The sequence below is a fragment of the Raphanus sativus genome, chromosome 8 (genome assembly GCF_000801105.2).
Source record: "Raphanus sativus cultivar WK10039 chromosome 8, ASM80110v3, whole genome shotgun sequence".
NCBI lineage: Eukaryota > Viridiplantae > Streptophyta > Magnoliopsida > Brassicales > Brassicaceae > Raphanus > Raphanus sativus.
The window spans coordinates 13,655,934-13,671,580 of record NC_079518.1 but is presented as its reverse complement, the minus strand read 5'-3'; the positions used below and the strand labels follow the sequence as shown (position 1 = coordinate 13,671,580).

General features: G+C 33.2%; 1 protein-coding gene, 1 long non-coding RNA gene and 1 pseudogene across 6 annotated transcripts; 2 read left to right on the top strand and 1 right to left on the bottom strand.

Moving 5' to 3' along the window:
- The first annotated feature begins 4,592 nt into the window (after window positions 1-4,592).
- Window positions 4,593-7,275, top strand: LOC108819321 (uncharacterized). 5 transcript variants are annotated; one of them, XR_001944231.2, is made up of 8 exons: window positions 4,593-4,995; window positions 5,110-5,539; window positions 5,655-5,781; window positions 6,027-6,147; window positions 6,245-6,348; window positions 6,426-6,564; window positions 6,637-6,758; window positions 6,828-7,275. It is a non-coding gene; the product is annotated as an uncharacterized LOC108819321 (long non-coding RNA). The 5 variants fall into 5 exon arrangements; XR_001944228.2 differs by lacking the exon at window positions 6,027-6,147 and having other exon boundaries at window positions 4,596-4,995; window positions 5,110-5,339; window positions 5,445-5,539; XR_001944229.2 differs by lacking the exon at window positions 6,027-6,147 and having other exon boundaries at window positions 4,596-4,995; window positions 5,110-5,352; window positions 5,445-5,539.
- A 2,607-nt stretch (window positions 7,276-9,882) lies between these two features.
- On the top strand, window positions 9,883-10,357 carry LOC108820048 (50S ribosomal protein 5, chloroplastic-like; annotated as a pseudogene).
- Window positions 10,358-11,339: 982 nt separating this feature from the next.
- Window positions 11,340-13,452, bottom strand: LOC130498415 (mitogen-activated protein kinase kinase kinase 20-like). Its single transcript, XM_056991766.1, has 2 exons — window positions 11,738-13,452; window positions 11,340-11,639 (listed from the first exon to the last, which is right to left on the bottom strand). Exon 1 carries the CDS (start codon window positions 13,311-13,313, stop codon window positions 12,294-12,296), a length of 1,020 nt encoding a protein of 339 aa, XP_056847746.1. The 5' UTR covers window positions 13,314-13,452; the 3' UTR covers window positions 11,340-11,639; window positions 11,738-12,293.
- Between the last annotated feature and the right edge of the window lie 2,195 nt (window positions 13,453-15,647).

Sequence of the window (15,647 nt, the reverse complement as noted above, 5' to 3'; positions counted from 1 at the left end):
TGCTACTACCCAATATCGAAATCTGGACATCTAAGAAAGATGTAGTAGACATTGGATATCTCACTGGATATAAAGGTAATATAAGATACCTTGAAAGATGAGAAAGAAGTTCTTCATAGAACAACATCGTTCCTGCGTTGTTCATGGACTGAAATGCAGCTGGCCATACACACGATATGATAAGACTAAGTGATGCTTAGTAGAAAGTTCTATAAGAACGTTTCAAATCAGTTCCTATAGTAGTCAATATATCCTTGTGTTTATACTTAAAGAAAGGATGATTAAGATGATTGATTCTTGGAAAGGCTATGAAGAGACTACGATGATCTATAGTAGAGATCATTAGCCGTATATGAAGGTTGGAATCTATGATCCAACATTACCAAGAATAGATTGATCAAATGGTCTGAGAAATCCATCAGATTCACGACCAAAGGGAAAAATACCGACTAGGATCATGTCCGACCTAGTTCGACCTTAATCATCATTGTCCCGACCAATCCATCCCGTCCAGCTTGTTCCGACCAGTTCCTCTAGGTCTTAAATCCGACCTAAACCATCCAAGTGAAGGAACGTCCTATTGACCAAAAAGTGGCTTAGTTTTGATTAAACTTCAAACTATACACAATAGCCACTTCATGAACAGGGCCGTGGACATATACTAAAAGTTCATAAAGAGTTTTGGTTCAAAGGATATTGAATAAGATATATATGTGGACAAGAAACATAATCCGGATGGATTATGGATGTGTCATGATCCGGACAGATCATGGACATACAAAGACATTCATGGTCGAATTTATCTAAGAGAGATAAACCACATGATCAAATGGACCATGAATATCATGAAAGCATTTTGCTTGATGCAGGTTACTAATTCCGACCCACACAGTGCTAAGTCCCAAACTGGTTATGTTTTCCATATGGAGGACGACCATTTCATGGAGATCAGTCAAGCAGACTATATCCCACATCATCCAATCACTCGGATATATTGGCTTCCATGAAGCAAGCAGAGAGTGTGTCTGGTTAAGACTCATGACACACCATATTTGGACAGCATGTGGAATCACGGATTGGTAAAGACGAGCCGACCGTTCTTTACGAAGGACAATGCGGCCTGCATAGCTTCAGCTCAAAGATGGTTACATCAAGGGTGACAAGACTAAGTATGTTCTTCCCAAGTTCTTCTTCACCCACGATCTTCAGAAAGAAGGAGAGGTCAAGGTACTCTAGTCAGATCCAGCGAGAACTCAGCCGACCTCTTCACTTAGGCATTACCAACATGCACGCTCAGGAAGCTTATGCAGCAGATAATTATATTTTGCAATTTCTCATGCGTATGGTAGTTTTAGGAAGATATCCGAGAAAACCAACCAGTTTAGGATTGATAACTTGCTAAGGTTTTAGACTTTCTGAAAACTTTTCTAGACCCAGATATGTTTCCTCCTAGACACATATTAGATCTTTATTTAATATACTAAAAACCTCATTTAATGATTTTATAAAACAATTCTAATTTTGATTTCTGAATTTCATATAGTAATCTTTAAATCCACCTGTTTAATTTGAAATCACTGGATTTATTGAGATCTATAAATCTAAAGAAGATTTAATAAATCCATTAAATAGGTGGTATGGTTGTATTAACTTATTGTATTTATAAATCTTCTTTAGTTTAGAAATCTTTGACAAATCCAATGATTTTAATGAAACAGGTGGATTGAGATATCATAATACTTTTATTTAGTAAGGAATAGGAGTGCCCCTAACATCTTCTTGAAATAAAATGAAAAGCTAGTTTAACCATAATTCATTAGTTTATTGTATAAATGACTCTTAATTTTATTTTATTTACTTTTATTTTTCATATCTGTTTTACCCCTGAGTCATTTGTTTATCAGATATAAATTACGAAAATACTATTACTCACATACTTGTCTTTTAATAAAATAGATTTACCAGATTTGTTTAATTCTTTGGGCAATTTTTTCTTTTTAAATTCTACTTAACCTAGTTATTGAAACATATTTAACCATTAGTTCTGAATTTTTTAGTATACCGTATTTTCAATTGAAATAAACCAAAATCTTAGTAACCAACAAATTCAATTAAGTCAAACCGATATAAATTAAGTGAACCAAACATTACTTGCAAGATCTGCAAGGTTCAAGTTTAGCTTATGGTTAGTCCTTTATATATGTTTTCTGAACTTTTATAGTAACTAACTTTGCGTCTGCTTGTAAACATATCTTTGTTGAAATTGCAGGTGCTGTGTTGTTAGCCAGGTGGCAGGGTGTGGCAGGACTTCACTTTCTTTTTGTATCTGTTTCTTGCGAGTTACTTAGAAACAAATGTTATAGATGAGAGATCGAACAGCAGAGGAAAAAAAACCGAGACCTGCATAAGTCTTCAGATATGCTAAGGCAAGAAATTTATTATATTGTTTAAAATTATTATGATGTAAAATATTTTGGATATCATAATATGAGATCTTTTTTATATAATGATGATAATAAATCAATAAAATTTTCTTTTAATTTATGGATAATCATATATTAACAAATGTAATCTAATCAATTATTAATAGTATACTGACTTTAACGCTCTAATTTTTAACGTGAGAACAGAAAAATCACTTCGCAAATAATTATGCAGATATTTTGAAATTTTGCCAAACATTTTTTCAAATTATTAAAATTATTATTTTTATTTTTCTTAAGATATCTTAGAGATAATGATTCATTCTATTCTTTGTGATATATATTATATATATATTATATATATTATATATTTAAAATTAGATTGAGTTAATATTTACTAAACCAAATCAATATAACATCTATGTAGTATTTTAACACAATTTATATATAAAGGATGGATATTTATTGGAAAAAACAAAGTGTACCATGTTTAATAGTATAGATCATTTCCGCTTTAATTTAATCACTTTCATGTTTAATTAATTCCATATACATAATTATAAGAAAACAAATGAACTTTTATTTGATATTATTTGTTTCTCTCGACAATCTTCACTTTTTTTGACGACCAATCTTCTTATATCATATACTAGGGAAGTCTGTGCTCCGACTGCATAATTTAATATTTAAAAAAAGAAATTTTATTGAAATTTAATAATGTTTAGATTATGATAGTTATATATTGAAAATTTTTATACAGAATTTCTTTTATACTATTTTAATTTATTTTTTTATTTAAAGGTTGAAAATATTTTCACATATTATATCTAAGTTAATTTTATAATTGGGATTTTAGGTAGTTATTAGGATTTGATATATTCTGATTTTTGCGTTGAATCCATATGATAGAATACCAATTTTGTAATAAAAACTATAGATGAAATCATTTTATAGTAAAAACAAATAAATGATATTTCTGTTTATTGAAATTTCTATTAGTATTTTAAATTCATGATTTAATAAAACTATATATTTACATAAAATATTTTTAAAATATTATTTTATTACTATTATTATATTATATTTTATACATATCTAACTTGGATTAAGTTGATTGAATGTACCATCAATTTTGGGTTTTTTTTTTAAATACCTTTCAAACTGAACCTAAGCTATAATCGAGTCTGAATAAACCAATTACTTGGGATAAGATGGTTCGATTTGGGTACTAAACTCAAAGATATGTGTGTGAATAAGACTCTGTTAAATTAAGTAAAAATATATTTATTTGAAACGAAAACAAAGTGAACAAACAGATTCAATAACTCAGAATCAGTACTACGGCTGGGCGTTCGGTACCCATTCGGTTTCGGTTCAGTCCATTCGGGTTTCGGTTTTCGGGTCAAAGATTTCAGCCCCATTCGGATATTTCTAAATTTCGGTTTTGGGTTCGGTTCGGATCTTTGCGGCTTCGGTTCGGGTTCGGATAACCCATTTAAAATGTTTTTAAAATTTCAAAATTAATTATATACTTTAAATTTTTCAAAATCTATAAGAAAGATAATATATTACATATAAATTTTCATAACATATATGTCAAAATACCTTATTTAACATATAAATTGGTTTCTTTGAATATTTGGATAAAAAATCAATAGAGATTTAACTATTTTGGTGTTTTCAGTATACTTTTAGCTATTTTAAACATTAACTTTTGACTATTTGCATATATTTTTCCGATTATTTGGAAACTTAAAGATATCTTATATTTTTAATATTTTTAATATACATTATATATAAAAATAATGTATATTTTAAGTATATAAATTTATTTCGGATATATTCGGGTACCCAAAATATTTCGGTTTGGATCGGGTTCGGTTTTCGGTTCTTTAAATACCGAAATTTGAACCGTTCGGATATTTAATCAATTTCGGTTCGGTTCGGTGCTACTTTTTTCGGATCAGGTTCAGATTGGTTTTTTCGGGTTCAGATTTTTTGCCAGCCCTAATCAGTACTATACTAAAAGGGACTAATATTCCTCTAAAACTGTCCACATCAGATGGAAAAACCAACCAATCAGAAGTCTCTATTTGACATGTCACCACGGTTGAGATAGAATGTAATTTCGTATGGACTTTACTCGTATTATCTGTCGGCCCATGCTCAGAATCTGTTTCGTCGTCGTTCAAAACTTCTCGAGTCTCTCACCGGACTCTTCCACTTCCACTTCATCTTCTCCAATCTTTGATTTTCTCCCGTTACTTTTTCAATCAATGAGATGTTAAAGCAATTCTTCATGTTTTTTTTCCAACCTCTCCTTCATACTCTCTCATATATAAACTCTATCTCTAAACCTAATTTTCATTGCAAATAAAAAATATACTCAGCAATGAAATCCACCACGAAGTCCCATCTTACCACTGGAAAATTTCCAGACGCCATGTATTTTAAAGACATCTCAGAAGGAGCATCTGATTCAAAGCTTCGATTCTGGCCTGGGTGATCCATTTTTGTAAGGCAAGAAGTTGGGGTCTTTATCGGGTTAGAGCTCCAACTCATCAGTGAACAGGTATGAGTTCCAATGGCCAACCTTTATTCGATTGTATTCCAATCAGCATCCTTAAACCTGATTTCTTTTTTTTTTTCTTTTGAATGATATTCTGATTTATTTCAACTCCTGCAGGGGTCCCCTGTGATGCACGGTTTCATATCCTCTACTCGTGCTTCAACATACCAGCCTCATCTCAAAGCAGGTGCAAGGAGATTTATTGTGTTGCTATCAGATCTTAACAGTTTTTAGTCTCCAAAGGCTCGGTTCTCTCTCCCCTCCCCTAGACGACATCTCCTTCTATGTCTCTTTTCCGGCAAACAGGTTCAGGTTTCACACACATGAGGATTTCCAAGCTAACCGTGGTCAGGGGTTACAGTAATTTATCTGATTTTTTAAAATATTCTCCAGCTCAATTTGTCATATTTATATTAAGATTTCTCTACTACTCTTCATGAACAATGTTGTAGATGTCGTTGGCCACTTGAGGCTGGTGAATGGACAGTCTCTCATTGACCACCATGTCCTTGACGAGGCCAAAATGATCAGCAAGCGTCATATTTTGGTACATTTGCAGTCAAAGAGTGTTTTTACTGCCATTATGATCACGTCCTCATGTACTAGCTTACTCTTAGAACAGCCTATAAAAAACTTACCCTGTTTTAAATAATTTTTTGCAGTGGAGACCAGTTATGAAGCTGTACCTTTGGGACCAGGCTGCAAAAGACTTTACAAGAAATTCAGATCCAATGAAGAGTCACCCCCACCGTTTTTTGGTCACAACTGTGAACCCAAAAACTCTAGCAGGTAATCAATTTTTGTCCTTAGCATAACCGACCCACTGCTAATCCTATCGTTTTATTGTTTGTCATCGGTTTCTAATGTTTACTTATTAAGTTTTCAAAACACGTTTGTATACAATTTCCTTGGAGCGTGATATTTAATGTTCTCAGGTCTCATTAAGTTCAGTCTGCTGTTTTATGTTGAGTTACGTAGCTGTTTAATAAATAAGTGTCCTTCACTTTCTGAAGTTTCAGCTATTCATGAAACAGTGTCACTAGCGTCTGTTTTAATGCGTTAACCGAAAACACGTAATTTAGTTCTCAGTTTGATGCCATCCTCATTTGTCTTCATAGACAAAGATAACCAGTCCACGATTGATTACTTAAACTGGTTAGTAATTATAGAGACAACTTTGTTGTGTTTGTCAATTATGTTCAGTCTCTCTTGAGTGAGCCTTCCAAATCTTATGTTTCGTAAATTATCTCAGGTTGAGTTCTAACCTAGAGATTGCAAAGCGCGTTAATACAAATGAGAGACAATGGCAATTCGTCAAATCTTTGCTTACATCAAGCAAGAATATGCCAAGATAAAGTAAAACCTTAAGATAACTCTGTAAAAAAAAGAAGAAAAGCATATCCATGTAATTCACTAGCTTTAACATATTGCAGGAAACTTCTTTTGACTACATAGTCTTTTGACTGCATAGCCACAATCGATGATATAGAGCGTGACAGTGCATGGTACTATATTGCCGCAGCGGTTGATGTGCGCCAAGTGTGGCAATACTAATGTTTCTGGTGTAGCGAAGTATGCATTCTAACCTCATAACTTCATGTTTCATCTTTCTAGAATTTCATTCCTGTTGACTTTTAATTGCAGGTATCTCGAAAAGATCTCTCTGTCTACTGCAATAATGACCAGACTGTTTTCGTCCTACTTGTGAGGCAGGAAGTGAGTTGACAAGGAAGCAAGCGGCATAATTGGTTGACAACTACTATGAGGTACCTAGCCATTAACTCAAACCCTCTCAGGTCACTAAAACTCACTTTTAATCCTCCCTGCATTTTTAGGTTACTGAAGAACGTGGTGCTGGCCATTAGATGCCTGCCCCCCAGTTTTAATCGATACCATTGGGCAAACACATAAGTTCAGGGTCAAGGTGTCTAACCTCAACTTCACAGGCAAGACTCAGGCTAATAATTGTTACTACTATTGTCTCACAAGAGGTTCTGCCACATGTGCCAACTCTAACTGAAATCCCACTTGATGCTGAAGTTACTTTGCCTTTTGTAACTGTCACTGATGGCTCTGGATTCAATGCTGATGATGGGAATGCAAGTACCTATAGCAAAGATGAATCACAGTAGGCTAAGCGTCTGAAACATGGCAAATAGATTATTATGCCACTTATTTCGTACACGCTGAGTTGTCGTCTTCTTTATTTTCAGTTTGAGAGAAGACTATGTTTTACGGCTATTTAAACTTGCTTTGGTTTAATATTTGCAAACAGTTTGCTTATTTATTTGGGCTTTGATTTCATTGGAATGCATAATGATTCCAGCTTTAATTTCAAAAGACATGTTATTTTATATTAGGACTGAGGTAATCTTAATATATTAGAAACTATGATTCGTCTGCCAGAAATATAACTAAACCAACATGAATGTATAATTAGACTGAAAGCATAACTCTTTATCTCCAAGCTATTCAGAATTTATATCAAACATCTCTTCCAAGTTTTTTTTGTCACGAAAAACATCTCTTCCAAGCTAATAACGTGTAACTGCATGAAAGCAGTGTTCAAAGTTGACACACCATCCCTTTGAAAATCAGGAACAAAACCAAAACCAAAAAGAAAACACCAAACAGTCACCGAACCATTTTCCAACTCAATTTAGTTTCTTAGAAATCCTTTTTCACATACATGCATCTCCTTAATATACTTTTCACGTAAACTTCAGTATTTATTCTTTTTGAACCACGTAATAAACAATAAATCTATCAAATTTTTAAAACAAATTATTATCTATATTTTTACAATATTAAAAATTAAAAATTAAACATCAATATTATATATTATATATATTATATATATATATATTATATATATATATAATTAAATCATATATTAAGGATTTTGATATATCATGCATATTATAATATATTTTTATAAATGGTAAAGAATACCTTCTAACATCGTAGTCACATATCATTCAAATTACCCAAGAAACCACATTACTTTTTTAATAAAATATACCCAAAATACGTTCATGCATGTTATGTTATAGCGATACAATACTTTTTAGACAATTTCAAAGTATAAAAAAGTAAAATATAAAATATTTCGATAATAATCACTAATCCAAACATATACAAAGGTGAATGGAAAATAAATTTCATTATCATGTTTGATTTCTGCTAATTGATTTTTTTAAACAATACATAAAGTTAATATTCACCTCAATATTTAGAATAAATTATTTTTTACTTTATCTAAGATGAGTCACATTAATCTATTTAGGAATTAATAAATATAATATTATATAGAATACTAATATCACATTCAAAAAGCAATATATCTGTAAGCAAATCAACCTATTTAAAAAAAAGAAGATCAACCTATTTATATGTGTTTTACTGTTTTAGACATTTTAAAATTTATTACTTCTAAATTCATTATTTTGTTTTAAAGTTACACAAAAATTATAAAATATATAAACCAACTATTTATGGTCTATTAATTTTCCAAAAATAATATGTAAAAGCATCTACGCGCGGAGAGAGACTCTAGTATTTCATAGAAACTAAATCTGAAAATTCATTTCAGCGTATTAATGCTATCGCTGCGATACATGCATACAGCCCGGGTTGTTGAGCACATCATTCACACTCAAGAAAATCTCTTACATCTAAAACCAATTCTTTGTTTGTGATCTTATTACTTTTTGTCTCATCAAGTATGATATGCATTGCATCGCTGGATGCTCCATAGGCTTGTCCCAGGTTCGTACTCTGAAGTTTGATGAGTCTAAAAACCGCTAAGATAAATACTATTCTTTATCTTTCTCACGACCAAGAGAGGTAAGACTTCACACCAATTTGGTCGGATATTTGCCCTATCTTGAATCTCACATTTTGAAGGTTTGCATTTCTTCTTAAGTTCGATAGATTTTTGGTAAACCAAGCCAATCGATGTCGCGCCTTCATTGACACTTATCTTCTTGACGATTGTGTCATTGTTGTTATCTTACCCCAGCTTCTGAAGGCGAAATTTGAGGCTATCATGATCAACTTTTTTTTTTGAACTATACAGAGGTATCCTGGCTCCACATAAGTGGTCCAGATTAGTCACGTGTTGCCACATGTCGGTCCTCTCTTTTTGGCGATGCCGAAATATTAATTCTCCAGTGGTCGGGATTCGAACCCAGATGGCGGAACTCACAGCTGTGAACCCTTTACCAACTGAGATAGAAGCCCCGGTTATCATGATCAATGTTGCAGTGTTTTGAAACCTGACCCGGATCCGCGGTCGAACCGGTAAACCCGGTGACCCGAGATAAATCCGGTTCGGGTTTTGTGAAAAGCCCAAAATTTAAAAACCCGCAAAAACCCGTAAAACCCACTAAAACCCAAAATCCGGTACCGGTTGAACCACTGATTGAACCAATAGATAATTTTTACATTTTTGAAAACTTTTAAAATTTTAATTATTTTTTAGATTCTCATTTATATTGTAAATTTCCAATTAAAAATTAAATTTCTTTCAGTTTTCTTTTTTTTTTGCCGTCGTTCTTCTTGCTAGCTTTTATGACTGTATCTTCTTTTTCTTTTTTCTTTTTTTGTTTTTTGATTATTTTATTTATTACAAATTTGTAGTAAAATCTATTCTAAGTTCTAAGTTTTACAACTTTATATTTTTGCTTTATTTTAGATTTGAAGTTTAATTATTATTCACATTAGACATAAAATCTTCACCGCATAACCTTTTTTATCTAGTCTTACGAATCACAGTGAAAAAATCTTCACCGCATAACCAAAAAAAAGAAGAAAAAACTCCAGTTCCTGAGCTACTTCAGTTTCTTAGTTTTGAAACGGAAAGCTTCTTCCTTTATCAAGCTGGAAGAGATGGGATATATTTTCATTGAGACGTTTATGGAACACTTTAATTTCGTAGGCTTTTTACTTGGTGTGAATTAAGCTCTGATCTTTTTTTTTTTTTGGGTTTCTTCACATGGGTTTCAGTTTTCATCCTTAAACACAACACCATCGAGTCAAAGAACAGAGTCTCACACAGTGCTTACAACTTGAGCAATAGCAATGGAAGATCAACAACTGTGAAGGCAGCTGCCTCTGGAGTAGACAGAGCTGAGCCCGAGAGCAATGAGGAACCACCTAAGACTGTTGTCGCTACTGTCCCAAGTGGACAAACTACCACTTGAATCAAAAGAAGCTAAAGAGAAGCTTCTCCCGGAACAGAGGATGAATATGAAGCTGGCCAAAAAGGTTAGGCTACGGAGGAAACGTCTGGTTCGTAAGCATAAGTTGAGGAAGAAGGGTCGATGGCCACCTTCCAAGATGAAGAAGCTCAAGAACGTTTAGAGATGATGAAGACTCTTTGCTCTCCTTTTAATTCAACTTTTTTTTTTTGTAATGTTGTGTTGTATAAGCATTGTTTTTGGATTAATCTCAAGCTGAGTTCCTTAAAAGGATCCCATTTACAAAGAGTGACCAGTCTATCGATCATAGAGCCATTACAAAGAGTGACCAGTCTAGTAGAAAGAACAAAAGGTTTGGATGAACCCACTATAAACATAAAAGCATTGATTATTCTTCGGGTTAAGACATAGCACAGATATGATACAGTAAATGTACTTGGAAGAGTGTCGTAGATTGCAAGTAATCCTTTTGTAATTATCATCAGCTCCTTTGAATGAAACAACCAATCCCTCACCGGATGCATGCATCCCACGCTTTCTTATTGATTCCCTGGCTGGTTTGTCAGTTATGAAAACCACACAACTTCAGGATACTGTGTCTTGCTTTAGCATACTGATCATGCTCTGCAGAGGAAGGGAAAAAGCTGATGATAACGTTACTAAAGAATCATTATAAGAAAAAAAACGCGCCAACGCGTAGTCAGAGTCGTATCTGAAGCATTCATTTGTTCAATCTTGAAAATCAGACATCTAAACCTAGATCACATCACATAGAGCCGTATGATTAATTTTGATAAGTTCTCTTCATTCAAATAATCAGCTGTTAGATTTATGTTGATTAAAGTTGTTTGAGTAAACATTGAGATTCCACACACTCTCTAATAGTAACGTAAAAGTGTTTTCCTTTCTTATTCAAACTTGCCCTCTTTTTTTTTGCTTGCAGAGTTGTTTACCTGATGAGGAGGCTGTTGTTTTTGTTGTATCCACTACTGGGAAAGGAGACTTTATAGTGTACCCTATGGTTTGTGTTGTTCCTTGTCTTTTTTAATCACTGCAGACGTTTTGGACGTTTCTTCTTCAAAGAAACTTGGGAAACATTATTGAGAAAGGTCTGGGAGATGAACAACGTCAATCAGGGTATTATTTATTTTCGTAAAAGAGTAAAGATCAAAAATGAACCTTTTGATCAGTTGAAGATATCATTTAGTAATGTTGCATGTACATTACTATAAGTCAACCTAAATGCATCAGTAACTTCTTCTTGCATGCCAAACCAAAACAAATATCTTACAAAATGATAATCCTCCTCCTCAGCTCCTACTACAACCAGGGTAGAAATACTCGATGCAATTTTCCTTTATCATAAATTGAAAACCCTGCAACTTGTTCCTCGAGCTTCCTTTACCCAACTTGTTGTTGCTTATCGCCTTGTTCAGAACTGTCAGGCTGTATATGCAATACAGCCAAAGAAAAAAAATCGTTTTAAATATTTCACCAAACACAAAAGATTAGATTTCAAGAAAAGGAGCATTGAGAGATATTACTTGGCCATGTATGTCATTTGCTAAACCAGATGCTAAAGGCTCTGCCTTTATCACAACATCCTCAAGGCATACCATCTGCAGCAAATATGCAGGTCTCTCCATGCTCGAGTATATATCTTCATGACTGAGAGTGACCAAAGAACAATTCTGTTGGTAGAGAAAAAAGAACACTTCAGGATCAATCACCGTATTGCAGGAAGCTTTTTTCTCTCATTCAGGCATATTATCAAACAGCTTGATTGCTAAGTATTAATATGACAATGTCGCGTAAAAATACAGAGTCAGGCTCCTTATAGCAATGATCAACTGAAATTAAGAACATGTAAACAAGAAAGACGCAATTTTATAAGAGATATCCAACATAGTTTGTTCAGCTTTTAGTACCATATAACATATTGAGAGATGAAAACAATATTCGTATCAACATACATCTACATATACCATTTAACATACAGATTGAGAGATGAAAACAATATTTGCATCAACATACATCTACATATATACTAAAAGAAAACAGAAATTATTGAACCGAAACTAGATTGGAATCCGAGCGTTTCTAACCCAGGCAACCCAGTAGACTATTCAGAATTTTCTTAAACTTTTGAGGCTTCGATGGAAATATCTTCGCTTTCAGGGGCTTCTTTGTAATATCCTTCCAAGCTCCTCTGATTCTCAACGGCAGCGAATCTCTCTTCTCTCCAGCAGCAGCGACAACGGCGACAACCTTATCCTCCTCTCGTGGACGAAGAAGAAGAAACCTATGAAACCACAGCTTAAACGCGCTTCCTCTCTCCTCAGGGTTCCTCGCGAAACACGTTTGGATAAACTCTCTTGCATCGCAAGGCACGCTTTCCGGAATCTCCGGAGCCTTACCGCCAAGCAGGAGAGCCTCGATACGATCGTTATCAGCCCCTTCCCACGGCCTCTCACCCGTATACATCTCCAACACCAAGCACCCCAACGACCACAGGTCTAGGGTTTCCTTAACGACCCCGTTTTCGACAGACTCGGGCGGCATGTAACGAGGCGACCCCACAAAAGGAGAATAGATACTCCAATAATCAGGAGTGTCTCCGACTTCTAAGGTGACTCCAAAATCAGAAATCTTCAACTCGTAAGAATCATCATCATCTCCTCCGGACGGGAAGACAAGGAGATTGTCGGGTTTGATATCGCAATGAACGTAACCGTGACCGTGGATAGAGACCAAACCTTCGAGAATCATCCGCGTGAAGTCTTTGATAAGCGGTTCAGGTAGTTTTCTGTCGATGTAGCCGTCCATGAAATCACTAAGACTCCCTTCGGGTGCGTACTCGAGAATCAGATTGTAGACTTTGCGTCTGTCGTACCCTAAACCTTCTTCCAAAGAGTCTCCGAAGCATGTAACGATTCTCGGGCAGCCTCTGAGTTCGCGCAGAATCTTTAGCTCTCTGTTGAGAGAATCGCGGTTCGTGGGGGAAGAGCCTTTGACGGCGACATGATAGAAAGAACCGTCGCTAAGAATGTATCTGACGAGATGGACGGCACCGTAAGCACCTTCGCCTAAAAACTTCACCAACTCTCCGTTTGATTCCATCTTTTAAATTCGCAAACTTTCTAGGGTTACGAAGCTGAGTTACAATTTTAGAAGAACGGAAATTACTTTTGGGAGAGAGAAGAAAATGAAATTGGTTATGCGAGAGAAGGAGATGTGAAACACTTATAGAGTTAGGGTTCGAGTGGAGACGAATTGAAAAAAAAAGGAAATTGCAATAGAAAAGGAAATTTTGGTAATACGAGTTACCGTTCGAGTCGGTGGCTTTTGAGATTTAGGTAGATTTTGACCGTTGGATCTATTCCATTGCCCTTTTCTGCCCTTCTCGATGAAACTGTGTTATAACTTAAAAAGGAAATTACAGCGGAAGATTAAAAAAAAGGAAAACTTTTGATCCGAGTTATTTAGCCTTTTGATTTTTTAATATTTCTTTTATTTTTTCGCTTTGAATATATCTTAGAATAATTTTATGTGACTTTAATACAAACGTTTAGTATATCTGTTTTGTTGGATCATAATTTATAGATTAAGAAAACCAAATAATTAGTTACAAAAAAAAGGAAAACCAAATAATAATTGGATGAAAATAAAAATAACGAACATTTTATTCTGGAAATACAGTTTATAATTGTGACAAACGTCGGAAAGAGGCACAGGTAACTCGAGCAGCTCATATATCATTCTAGACTTCGTTATTTTACTTGGATCCGAGGAATCGCACTATAACCGACTAAAAAAAACAGCTTGGATCGATTATGGCTAAAGTCATTTTACCCTATTAAATTTCGTTGTGTGTCTTGTTTTGGATCCATGTTCGAAAATGCTGTACGCACTATTCGTATGATAATCCTGAACCTAACTAATTGTTAAAAAATCAAGATAAATTTGGAGTGTACGTGGGAATAGTTTTTACTTGAATAAGTTACTCTTTCCGTTTTCATAATAATTGTCATTTAGATTTATTTATTTTGTTTCAAAATAAGATAAAGTCGTTCTACAATTTCAATACAAGTTTATACATTAAATTTATTTTTATCATTTTGAATAACTGATAGATTTTTATTTAAATAATTCTCAATTAATTAATTATGCATTAAATAGAGATATATTAGTATATTATATAATTTTTTAAGTATTCGTGAAATGTAACTTTTGCGGTTGGTAGCAGTTGACGTCTTTCGAAACAATCATACAAACCGTTACAAATCGTTTCAAACCGCTCTAAACCTCTTAAAATCAAAAAATAATTTCAGCTGGCGTTTACGATTACTGACGATTGCAAGTGGATAAATATAACTTTTTAAAAAGTTAAAAATAAATTAAAATTGAAATATTATAAATAAAATATATACACACTTCATATATTAATTTAAATTCACAAACATCATCATAATTTGTTTTATAAAAACTTTAAATTTACTATTCATTAGATTTCTTAAAAAATTAATATACATACATATATAAAGATATACACATATAAAAAAACAAAACAAAATGTTCTTTTAAAAGTTTTAATATAAATCTTCAAAACATTTATTAAAATTATAACTTTCAACTAATTAAAAATTAAATAAATAAGCATAATATTATTATTAATCATATTATATTAATAATAATTATATTTTATTACAATAGTATGTTTTATCTTTTTTATAATGTTATAATATGTTTATATTTGTAATTTGTTATTGAACCGCTGCAATATCTCATAATCAACCAGTCACAAATATCCTGCAAATGCAACAATTTTCAAACGTTTTGCCAATTTTATAAAACGTTAAATAATGCTTATAATCCCAACCACCCCGCATCTACAAACTTCTGCACCCGCAACCACAAAAATTGTATTTAAACTAGCCAGACCCTAAATCTCATGTTTATAGCTGCTACAGTGTTCATTTTAATAAAGTTACAGTAGATGGGCTAAAATAATACGGCCGTATAATCTTATTCCACGTTCTAATCGGCAAAAAATTGGGCAACCGTATAATGCATCCGAATTAGGACATGACGGATTTTCTTGCTACTATCTGCAAACAAACGTAGATTTTACGGTTAGTAACGGTTGACATCATTTTAAAACAATCATACAAATTTTTACAAATCGTTTTAATCCGTTCTAAGTTCTAACCTATTAAAGTTAAAAGTTGGTTACGGCTAGAATTTGCAGTTACGGGTGGTTGTAGGTCGATAAATAAATATAAAATTAATTTTTAAAAATATTTTAAATTAAAAAACATAAAATGGAAATATTATAAATAAAAATATATACACACTATATACTAATTTAAATTCACAAACAGTATCATAATTTGTTTTCTAAAAACATTAAACTAAATATTCATTAGATTTTTTTAAAAAATTAATATACATACA